Source organism: Poecilia reticulata, linkage group LG14, assembly GCF_000633615.1.
Source record: "Poecilia reticulata strain Guanapo linkage group LG14, Guppy_female_1.0+MT, whole genome shotgun sequence".
NCBI lineage: Eukaryota > Metazoa > Chordata > Actinopteri > Cyprinodontiformes > Poeciliidae > Poecilia > Poecilia reticulata.
Window position 1 is genome coordinate 24,910,272 of NC_024344.1, and position 12,653 is coordinate 24,922,924.

Here is a 12,653-nt window from a genome sequence, read left to right on the forward strand (position 1 = left end):
CCCATTATTAAATCTACTTAAGTAAAGTACAGATACACGAAAACTGTACTTAAGTACAGTAACGAAGTACTTGTACTTCGTTACTTCCCACCACTGCTGAGCAGTGAGTAAAAAACATTCTAATACTTGATGTTTCTTTACATTTTTTGTCTGTGGGTTTACAGAGGGGGTCCCTGGCCACAGGTTGATGCACTTTGGGGGGAAAGTTTGGGAAGCCCTGCGCTAAATAACCTCAAGTATCAAAAACTGAGCTTTAATTTTATTTATTGGAGCAAAAAAAAAAAAAAAATCAATTTTCCTGAGAAATATTTGGTATTTTGCCAAAATTACCTTTGGAGCAGAAAAAACATAAGACATACTGAATTTTACTTTTTAATGCCATAAATCATCTGGAGTAAATAACTTTTAATTGAACAGCAGATTAAGTGGAATCCTGCCTAAAAACCTCTAAGTTAATTCATTTCACTCAGCTCCAGCTCATTTCTCAGACATGTTGTGAGATCTTTAGATGGACTTTCTGCTGCAGTCACCTCAGTGAGCTGCTTCTTTATGGAGTGGAGAGGAGGGGCTTCTCATGGATACGCCCTCCGCAGCCCACTGACACTAACAGGGTTTCATAGTGGAAGTGGGTGAAGTGATGCGTGAAGCTGATGGATATGGAGGATAAGGGAGTCGGGCTTGCTGAGGTCTTCCATCAGAACGACAGGAGAGCCGTCACAGCAGCAGAGACCCGGGTCGGCTCAGAACATGAGGCTGTCATCGGGCTGGACAGCGCTTCTTTACCTGCTGCTCCATGGAGCTGCTACCTTCTGCACAGGTACACTACACTCTACTTTAATGCACTATAAGAACTGAAATATTAACACCTACCAAAGATTAAAGCACCAGATTCAGTCTTGGTGTCTAATGCAATGAAAATGCTCAGACTAGTGTAGTTTTGTCAAAATTATTGCTCAACAATAATACTGACAAAAATTTTAATCCATACAAATGATTAGTTTACTATAACTTGTGATTTATTATTTGATTATAAATAAATAATAAATCAAAAGAGTGATGCAAGGTGGGTATTTTGTTTTGCAAATATCTATTAATATAGTTAAAGTTACTCAAATTTAACTTTAGAAAATATTCACTACTACTCATTTTGTTGTTTGTGAAAACAAATTGGGGTTTAAATTTTACCTTAAAGCAACAAAAGGGAAAAATCCATAATTCATAAAATGTAAAATTTAAACAAATGTTTGTAAGATGTCAAGTATGTTCACCATGTTTGATGGAAGTAAAAATTGTTGAGAAGTTTTAGCTGAACTTTCATATTGTTTTTTTTTTTTTTTACTTGCAGTTTAATTTTACCAAAAGTAATTCACTAAATCAAAGATAGTCCCCTAAAAGTACAGAACATTAATTTGACCTTGCTTCCGATAAGTGGTGCTTTAAGATTTTTCAGCTTATTTTCTGATTTAGTCAAGTTTTAATTGACAGATTTTCTCATTCCACAGGTCTACCTTTAGGAGGTTTTTGGGCTGCAAAATTAAGTCAAGCTCCAAATTTTTTTGATAATAACTGATTACATTTAAGAAGGAGAACATCCAGTCAGATAAGTAACATAATTTAAAAACTGTATTTTATATTTACTGTGGTTATATATGGCATATATTAACATTTATTTCAGGATCTAAAAGATGCAAGTGTGGCAAAAAGACTGAAGAAATTTAGGGAGATAATACGCTTTTTATTGTCACAGATTTAGTAAGGCTTAATACTTTACATTATATTAAAACACTTTTTTACTGTTTTGTCACTTTTACAGCGGCAAGTGAATGTTAGCAGAATAAAATGTCCTTTGTTAGTTTTGGTGTGAAGTAACAGCTGAGTTATAATTCTGTAGAAAAAAATAAGCAGTGAAAGCATCAATGTTTTCTTTGTGTTGAGGCTGCTGACATAAAATCCACTCTGAACGTCTCTAATAACCCAAGAGATCCACACATACCAAGAAATCAACACAAATTAGTCTATAAATTAGTTGAAATAAAGTGAAATGTCAGCAAGAGAAAAGCATTGAGCTGAAATGTGTTCCACGCTCAGCGGCTTTTGTTGGTAATAACAGAATCAAAGTGTTTCCTGAACGGAGAAACTGGTGACATGCTTTATTACTCAGGTAACCAATTCTTCCACTCAAACTTTCATTAAATCTCAAAGGTTTTCTGCTTTAGTCTCACTGAAAAAATATCCGGTTTTGTTATTAGATTCTTATGAAGAACATTAATATACATTCCTCAGCTCCTCCGTCCTTCAGGTGTATGAGATCTGCCTATACTATCACGTTTTCATCTTCAAATTTCACATTTATTGTAGTTTTTGAGGGTTAGGTGGAATGAAATTTTCCTTCGAAATTTCATGGTGTAAACAAAAATATCCAAAAATTGGAGATTTGGTCTTATTTGAATATTCTGCAACAAGCATGCTTTTTTTCAGCAGTGGAGTCTTGTGAATGCCTACATAAGCCATGGTGATTGAGTGAATCTCTTACTGTTTTCATGGAAAAGATGGACCTGCTAATGGAATAACAGACAGATTATTGAGATCAGCAGCTGGTGGTGGCTGGTTTATGGTGAGATTATGTTCTCACCATAAACCGGTACATTTAAATGATTTAAAGTATCTGTACTTAATGGCATCATTATGTTTAGTTTCTTGTGTTATATATTGTCAAAAAGAAACCTTAGTTATGTCTAAAACAGCTGAGTTTATTTCTATTAGTGATATATTTAGTGCATGAATTCCACTTTATAACACATAACATAATTTGCAGACAAAGTTTCCATGATTTCTGTTCACGTGTGAATTACCACGGTTGCTACCAGCCTCTGGTGGGAATTTAATCAATTTTTGTCTGTTCTAATGTGAAGAGCATTTTTCCTTCCTGTTGATCCACATGCGAACGTAAATAATTTGCTGTTTTCCAGTTAAAAAGCCGCCCAGTAACCCTGGAAGGTTTGCCAATGCCACCTTGGTGCGGCTGGCTGACTTCCTGAGCGCTGGATATAAGAAAGGAGTGAGACCTGTGAAGGACTGGAGGACGTCCACTATCGTTGCCATAGACCTCATGGTTTACTCCATCCTCAGCGTGGTGAGTTCTGCTCACAGTTCAGTGATTCAGGAATGCCTCTGGACTGATCAACGTCTTACTGGCACTTCAGCAATGTGATGGATTTTAGACTTTTGTGTATTTCTGTATCTTAATAAAGGACGAGAAGAACCAGGTTTTGACGACGTATGTGTGGTACAGGCAGGTAAGAGCAATGACTATTGAGCCGTCTGAGTTAGGGCTGGGCAATATGGCTGAAAAGCGTGTCACAATATAAGCATTTCATATCAGTGGATATTGATAATTATTAATTTGTTTTTCTGTTATAAATATCTGAAATTCTGCCAAACTGGTGACCTTTTCACTCCATGCAGTTGTTTGTTATTTTTAAAACGTTATGAGACACGATAGCAATACCTTAAGCTGATGCTGTGCAAGTTGCTCAACAGATTGTTGCTAGGTAACCAAAGAGTGAGTGAGTAGCTGAGTTTCCTCTGCCTACATCCCCCAGAATGCTGTGCGGTTCTGGATGGGAGTTCAGTGAAATTATTGAAAATTCTTTCAAACATATCAGCCATTGATGTTGATGATGTGTCTATTGTGATATATATTGTTATTGATTAATTGTCCAGCCATAGTCCGAGTGAATAGCTACTTATTGATATTTTGTGAAAAACAATGTTTTAATCTCTAGACATTGGAAAAAAAAAACTTCAAGCAGACAGTGGGTCCTTCAGATGAAGTAAAATATCTTGGTGTTTTGATTTAATTTGATCCAAATCTGAATTAACTGTTTCAGTGCTCTAATGTTTTAGATTTCATCATAAATAAATATAGAATTTTGTGTAAATTTTTATTCTTTTTTATCAGGTACTTTTTTTTTCTAGTGTTTTAGAACTTCAATCTTTCAACAGTGTTTATGTCTGATTATATTGATCAGGTTATTCTTTTTTGCGTTATGCACAATAAGTGTATAACAAGTTCCCTGCTGTTAGAATCTGATTATTTATGGCGTTGAATCTTTCAGTCATGGACGGATGAGTTCCTGGTGTGGAACCCAGAGGATTTTGATGAAGTCAAGCAAGTCTCCCTGCCTACAGCTAACGTCTGGGTTCCTGACATTCTCATCAACGAATTGTAAGAGATTTCCTTCAATTTGGCCCTTCCGCTGCACTGAATGTGATCATACAGACATGGTTTGCATTTGCTGTGTGTAACTGGCAGCGTCGATGTGGGGAAGTCTCCAGATATTCCTTACGTCTACGTTACACACGAGGGTCTGGTGCAGAACTACAAGCCCATCCAGGTCGTCACCGCCTGCACACTCAACATCTACAACTTCCCGTTCGACGTCCAGAAATGCAGCCTCACCTTCCAGAGCTGGCTCCACACCAGTAAATCGGCATTTATTCATAGAGGAAATACAAAATGTTAATTGATTGGCTGAGATCTAAAAACCTTCAGACATAATAACAGTGCTGTACAAACACAGACTTGCCTCTTTACAAAGTTAATCTCTTTTTGCTTTGCTTTACTTTTCTTGCGTAAATGTTTCAGATCATCAAACTAATTTTAACATCAAAGATAATCTGAGTAAATGTAAAATGCAATTTTAAAATGAAGATTTCTATGGAGGTGCAAATGTGATGCGCTGCTAACACACGAATAATGCAAACCCCAAACACACACACCCCCCCACACACACACACGCACATGCACACACACATCAATTGCAACAGAATAACTGTTGCATTAATCTAATAGAGAATAATGCTACAATCTCAGAAAGTATATTCATTGCAAAACAGTGCAAACAGAATAAAACTAGAGTAAATATTTTAGTACACTTAAAATAAGACAAAACTACCAAGTAACTTTTCCGCAAGATATATTACCTTATTTTAAGTGAGTAATTCCTTAATATGAATAAATATTGTTATTTTAAACTTATAACAATACATTTTTTTTCCATTTTATAAGTGGAACAAGGGCTTTTTCACCAATACTAATAAATGATTGATTTGAAACAAACTCCTATATCTTGCTGAAAAGTTACTTGTAAGTTAGTTTTATTTGATTTCACGTGTACCAAGATATTTGCACTGCAAAGTAGACCAAAAATAATTGGTGGGAGTTTGTGTTTTTGCAGTGTTCTGTTTATTGAGATGCTATATGTGTTTTCTTTGAACATAAAATCATTTTTTATTTTTATTTTTTTGCTTTAAAATTTAAATCTTAGATCTTTAAAAAGACAAAAAAAAAAAAAAAAACCCACAGAAAATGACAGATTTCACCTCCAAAGCAGCACAGCGTTGTTGTTTTGTCTGGCGCCTCCTGCTGTGGTTTAGGCTCACAGAGCGGAGGGGGCGAATGAGAGCTGACTTGTTGTCAGGCCTGCTTCGCGCTGCTCCAAACATTGTGTTTGATCTGCAGTCGATGACATCAACATCACCCTGATGCGAAGCCCCGAGAAACTCCGGGACGACAAGAGCGTCTTCATGAACCAGGGAGAGTGGGAGCTGCTGCACATTCTGTCCAATTACAAGATCTTCAGCGTGGACAACGACGACTACTACGCAGAGATGAAGTTCCACGTGAGTGTGCAAGGAAAAACTACTGAGATTAAATGAGCATGTTCTCAACAGATTGGAAACACCAAACAGGACAAAAATCTTTTAGACGTTTGCTTGTTTTACGTTTTGTATTCCACATTCTGATGAATTTTGGGTTTGGAGCTTATCTAGACGGATGACTCATTCTCAGGTCACACATACAAAGTGTAAATTAGTAACATATTAAAGTTTAAACGGTTTTCTGTCCTGACAGCCAGGCTTCTTATCCGGCCTAACATGCAGTTGCTTTCCCCAGGTGGTGATCCGACGGCGGCCGCTGTTTTACACCGTGAACCTGCTGCTGCCCAGCATCTTCCTGATGGTGATGGACATCGTTGGTTTCTTTCTGCCTCCAGACAGCGGAGAGAGAGTTTCCTTTAAGATCACTTTGCTGCTCGGCTACTCTGTCTTCCTCATCATCGTATCCGACACTCTGCCTGCCACGGCCATCGGAACGCCACTGATAGGTGACCGGGGTTCACAAAAAAGGAGTTTCCATTTAACCAAAAGACTTTTTAATTATCTCTAAAGAAATGCAACATCATTCTGAGTGTTTTTTTGTTATTGTTTTTTGTGTGCGAACAGTACTTATCCAAAACTAATTTACTCAAACAGTATTGTAATGCAGCATATTGAATTATTTATATTGAATTTTTCTGTCTCATTTTAAATCATATCAGATTGTCTCAGGTCAAATATTTCAACATGGACACGCATTACATAAATCTTAATCAAACTGCATCACGCTATGCTATAATATTATTTTATACAGTCGGATGTCAAATTATTACAAATCACAATAATTTGATTTGTAATAATCAAATTATTTGATTAATAATAGATTATTAATCTGAAATAACMTATTATTTCAGATTAATTAATTATTAATATGAAATAATAATTATGTATTRTTTCAGATTTTTACTGTATCACATTGAATTTGGACAACAACCATGTATCAAACCCAACAGGAAAATAATGRATRMTKKKKTTTTTYMAAAAAMMAAARKYYWAWTTTYMRSMMYWMMRRAAWTWMMAAMMMMAMYYYTTWMYKWKSMRSMARSYWAWKRRRWKSYWMMAAMCCSKKGWTWAAAWKSYTYCMRRWTKKYKTWWTTTTATATCATCTCACGTATCTCACCTAACTTGGTAATGTATCTTATCACATTGTAATGTATTATTTCATTTCATATTATATGTTCACATCCCATAGCGKGTCAACTTCAAAYTGAAACCTGTGGAAGACCTATGTTTACAGTAATCTTTGGATTTGACCAACATTAGTGTCAAAACATTGGAAGTTGAGGAGAAGCAAAGCCAGATGGCAAAGAGCAGAGGTCTTCCATTTCACATCATATTGAAACCAAGTTGCATTGTACTGCATCTCCAAAACTGTCAATCTTTGTGCTCTTACCTGGTCCTGCAGGTGTGTACTTCGTGGTCTGCATGGCTCTCCTGGTGATCAGCCTAACAGAAACCGTACTGATTGTTCGTCTGGTCCACAAGCAGGATCTGCAGCCACCCGTCCCCCACTGGGTGAAGTACCTGGTCCTGGAAAGAGCTCCGGTTCTCTTCTGCATCCACAAAAAGCACCGCTTCTGTGCGCGGCTGTCRTCTCAGGCTTCAGAGCTGGACCGCTCCAAGGAATACAACTACGGGACGGGTAAGGTAACAAAGCCTGAGTCTGAGAGGTAAAAMATTTGCTAGAAAAAACTCCGAAATTTGAGATTAGCCTCAGAATTTTTTTTGAAGAAACTTGTAAATTTTCTAAGTTTCTGAGTTTTTTCTAGAAAATTTCTGARATCGCAACATTTTTWAAACTTTTTCTAGCAAATGTTTTACTTTTCAAACTTGACTTTTCAGGTAAAAAAWTTTTCTACAATATTTCTGAGATTAATCTAAAAAGAATCTGGGTATTTTGTCTATTCTAAATGTTCTATTTGTTCACACTGTCTTTTCCTTTCGTCAGTCACGTTATCTMCAGCAGAATCTTTAGAKCGTTTGAATAGAAAAATTGGTTTCTGAACTAAAAATAATTTCTGAATCAAATTTTTCTTTTCAAATTGTGACCTTTAACTTCAAAATCRAATCATTAGACACTGAAAGATTTCCATCTCGATTTTAAGTTCTACCCCACACTTCCACACAATATKTCAGMTCTAGCGAAATAAGAACCAATCTTTGAGCCRCTTTAATACTTTCTACCAATYGCTTTCTTCATAGATGTAAGARGCTAAATAACAAAATTACACCTTTGTCTCATTCTGCAGCCCAGTGCTCCCTCCACCACACCTGTGAGATAGGCCAGAGGCTCAGCCACCAGGACAGAGAGGGTGGGATGCTTGGACTTCGCCTGGCCCCATCCAGGGACAACACTCCGCCCGTCATGGACAACATCCTCCAAGAGGTGACGGCCATTCGGCAGTTCCTGGAGAAGAGGGACCGRTGTCGGGAAATCGCCAAGGAGTGGCTCCAGGTTGGCTACGTGCTGGACGTGCTGCTCTTCAGAGTCTACCTAGTGGCCGTGATCGCCTACAGCATYACACTGGGCACTCTGTGGTCGGTCTGGCAGGTGGCCTGAGTTTCGCCCCTYCACCCAGTCAGCGTAGGTCAATYWCAAATAAGTATATCAAGTATAAGTGGCTGAAGCTCATCGGATAAAGGAGGCATTCATGAATAGAGAAATAACTCCTCTAGATGAGGCCACTATGTAAATTCAGAGGACGAGACACTAAAATGTCCTCGTAAACATTATAATTTGGGCCTAATCTGGTAATTTGAAGGCATATGACTCAAAAGTAACAAGAAGGGCTTCATCAGGAGGAATACAAAAGCTTTCTGAGACGCTCCAAAGGCACATTGGCATTCTGTCCCAAACTGTTTCAGGTGCAGTTAATAYGGATCATTACAGGGGATAACACAGGGATRTTAGTGAAGYCAAAGTTAAGTTTTATCCCAGATATCTACTGAGTTGAAGAAAACAATGATATGACTAGGAAATGAAAAACAATAATCTGAAGAGGAGAAATGATAATAAACTTGGTTACCAAAAGARAAAATATATAAGAAAAATCTATGAATATATAAATGGATGCTAACGTTTGTCCTATATTGCTACACATTTAATGACTTAATATATGCAAATTGGTAACAAATTCTTTAGGACTGCTTTTTGCATTTAGACTTTCCTGAACCTGAAATTTAGGAAATGTGAAGTAGGGCAGTTTTTGGAGAGCTACAGATTAAGGCTGTTGACACAAAGTGTCTTATTTCTCCACATGAAACATAAAACAAACAAAAAAAAAACCTGACAGCTTTAATATTACTTGCAGATTTAAAGCAGTTTAAGATTTAAAAAGAGCTCAGCTCAACTTTGTGATTCTTCAGTAGATAAATGTARATAAATGAAATGATGTAAGCAGACAAAGAATGTGTGTTATAATAAAATATTTAATCTCTTTRTTGCTAATTACTACAGGCTACAACTGTAGGCAACAGTTTCTGGTTATCTCTCTGTTCTGCCTGTCACAGAGCGGCAGACAGGAAGTTACAAATACCCAATAAGCTGGCATTTATATAGCAAAAGTTAGCTAGTCTCTGCATATTAGCTAAATTTAGCTAATGCTAGAATATAAGATTATGTTAGCTCGCTAACTTTGGCTAATCTTGTAATCTGAGCTAACTCGTAGAAAGCCAAAACTTGACTTTTAMGTTTTCGTCTGAGGTTAATGTACATTTTGCATTGACTGATGCTGAAAAATACAACTTGGCTAACACGGTGTAATACAGCAAGACAGTAACAACGATTTTTTTTCAGTGCAACATTATGCACATACATTTTGGTTGTGTTTTTGTGCCAACGGAAAATAATGCTGTGTGTAATGACCGGGAAAAAAATGCTGTAAACATTTCTACTATGTTGTAAAATATATCTTCAATTTTGAAGACATATTAAAAAGACAAATTTAACTTGAAATCATTTTATTCCTCTCCAATTGTCTTCATGTAACTGTGTGCACGGTTTAAGAAAAGATACATTAACAAAAAAAGAAACAATTGAATTTTCAGGTTATTGAGTGTATAAATCAATAGCTTTGACACAAAATAAATGACAGATAAATCATTTAATAAGAAAAACGTACCACTGGCGTTTTAACTATATTATTTACCTAACTGCTCTTTCTTGCAACCATTATTATTTAATAGCAACTSTAATAAAATTCCGTTATGTCTTGGTGTATAAAATGTATACTACAGTTTATTGGTTTCCAGATTATCTGTCACTTTACCAGCAGCCTGTAGTTCACACAGTGACCACATGATGGCACCATGTACAACAACATCCCCCTCCTTCTACRGCACCCACCCACACGTGAACCCTATTTTTCAATCAACAGGACTTTAATATTGTTCCTCTGATTAAAAGGAGAAAATGTCAGAAATATAAAGGAGTTAGGGATTTACTACACTAAGTGATTAAAACACTCTAGCTCTGATTTAAATGTGTTGAAAGTGATCAAAGAACAGAAACAGGAGAAAGAGTGTTTAGACATGTGGGTCAGAGATCAGACCTGAAAACTCCCTCCTTAACAAGCCTAACAAACCATTCACCAACCCCTTCCTTCCTAATGCCCCAAAATAAGATCAAAGTGACACCAAAGCAATAGGTCCGACAGAACCATTCACAATGACTTTTCCCTCCTTATTTCCTGTTTTTGTTTTCCGTCAAAATCCTGAAAGAGGGGCCTCATTAGTTTCCAATATGCTGTAGCCCAGAGATCTGATTGTGAGTGCGTCACATGGAGGAAATGAGTAAATATTGGAGCGATATTAGRACACAGTGGAGACACTTTGATGTGACACGGTTTTCATACGTAAAATAAAAAGGCATCCACACAGATTTGACTGAATATTTCATATTAGTGATCTGTGCTTGCTTCTTCTCAATGGTGGAGAGAAAGAATTCCCAGAACACACATCCTGCTGCACCACCTAAGTACAGAAAATTGCTCATGCATTTATTTGAATGAATTAGAGGTCATTCATCTGCTTTTCTGGAAGGACATTTCGTGATGCGATTCTAGGACTCCATCAGTTGTGAAGTAAAAATTCACTTCAGTAAACGTGGTAAAAAAAAAAAAACAAAGCAAAAAAAAGAAAAAAACAGGCTTCTAAAGGTGTTGCAAATTGTACMTAAAACTCTCTCCTGATGTAAAAAAACCCAACAAAAAACCCACTTTTTTTTCTGAACTTAAGAAAAGTTTCTTTCTTCCCTCTGAAATGCTTCAAGATGTTGCTCCGCCTCAACGGGACTGGAATATGGGTCAAGGTTGGCTGTGACTGCGTTGCTATAAAAGGTCTTTTCTAATTCAAAACATTATCTGCAAACTTGCGAGCAGTTCTTTGAAATATCTCATTCATAAAGCTACATGTATATAACTTTTATAAAATATATATATTTTTAAGCATTTGTTGAAACTGTCAGAATCATGACATTACGAGACAGATCATCTGTGAAAAAAAAAAAAATCAAGCTCCTCTGCTTTCTCCTAGTGTTAACTAGAAACAACCCATCACAGCCAGGAGGCGGGTCTTAGTGCTGTCGATCATCATTGTTTACTTTACAGTGTGCTCCAGACAGCAGAGACTGTTGTGAATGCTCAGGCTTGTCAGCATAGCCTCCGATGACAGATGAATAAATGAATGAAATGATGAATAATTGGTTGTATGAATGACATGAGGGGTAGATTGATGAAGACTGATGTAGGGATGATGTCTGGACAGATGGACAGATGAACGGATGGACAAACTGATGACGGACAGACAGACAGACAGACAGACAGATGGACATATGTAATTAAATAAGACAAATGTCTTTCATACATTTCTGGTTTGACGTGAACACTGAAAAAAAAGACACTTTTCACACTATTTCACATTTTGTAAATTCTGCAAACTTTGAAATTTAACTTAGATCAACTTCAAAATAGTTTCAAAGAATCTATATATTTTATTTGGATGTTACATTATGAGCTTTGGTTTTTTACTGCATTGCTATAAATCCCATTAGTAAGTTGCTTTGGATAAAAGCATAAACKTAGCAAAAATTATTGATGAATAACTAAATATGGATATGATCCACTGCCGGAAGATAAACCGGCACTAATATTTTATCACATGAATCAGGTTGGTTTTTAAAAAGATAAGCCTTTTCAGCTCAAACGATGGTCTCAGAGAAAACCCAGGGGTGTGTCTGGAGGTGGCACACCCTTGTGATATGATTGGCTGAGGCCATCCCTGCCTCCGTTTGCCGGGTTGTGCTTCTATAAGCAGCTGCTGAACCACCAGATTATTTTCAGTGCCTCATGTGCCGTTGCTGCTCTTCCCTCAGGTTTTATTCAGCGCAGGAGGAAGGAGCAGGATATTACTTTTAATGTTTAAAATAAATATTCTGAATGCTGTAATATCTCAGCCTTGGAAATTAACTACTCCATATTTTCCTCACATCAAAACTGAATAGTTTAATGCAATGTTCTCTATCCAGAATGGATGGAAAACATCTGAACATCAATCTGGACTTTGACTGGACCGCTCCAATATACATATTGGGTTTCCTCTAGATCTGTGGTTTCGAATCGCCAACTTAAATGAATAATTAAATTAATGAGATTTATTTTTTGCTTCACAATTATTCAGTACTTTGTGATGGTTGGTTCATAATAAAATTCACCAAAGTTTGCTATGCTGAACAAAATTAAAAAAATAAATAAAATAAAATTATCCCCCCTCTGGTTCATCCGGAAACAGCTCCTTGACTGAGTTTATTTAAGGTGTTGGAGTTGGACAAACTACTGCACTAAAATTAACAAAAGAAAACGTTTGATGAGAACAGTGAAAGAAGAAACGTCATGGGGATTAACTTCAAAGCATCTTCCATGCATGCATAATTAATA

General features: G+C 36.6%; 1 protein-coding gene across 2 annotated transcripts; it reads left to right on the forward strand.

Annotated features, from left to right (window-relative positions):
• The first annotated feature begins 55 nt into the window (after nt 1-55).
• On the forward strand, nt 56-9,676 carry htr3a (5-hydroxytryptamine (serotonin) receptor 3A). 2 transcript variants are annotated; one of them, XM_008428570.2, is made up of 10 exons: nt 733-817; nt 1,503-2,614; nt 2,970-3,133; nt 3,252-3,296; nt 4,119-4,228; nt 4,316-4,485; nt 5,525-5,685; nt 5,960-6,170; nt 7,127-7,363; nt 7,971-9,676. In XM_008428570.2, exons 3-10 carry the CDS (start codon nt 3,110-3,112, stop codon nt 8,279-8,281), a joined length of 1,269 nt encoding a protein of 422 aa, XP_008426792.1. In that variant the 5' UTR covers nt 733-817; nt 1,503-2,614; nt 2,970-3,109; the 3' UTR covers nt 8,282-9,676. The 2 variants fall into 2 exon arrangements, with proteins under 2 accessions (XP_008426791.1, XP_008426792.1); XM_008428569.2 differs by lacking the exon at nt 1,503-2,614 and having other exon boundaries at nt 56-817.
• Nucleotides 9,677-12,653: the final 2,977 nt, after the last annotated feature.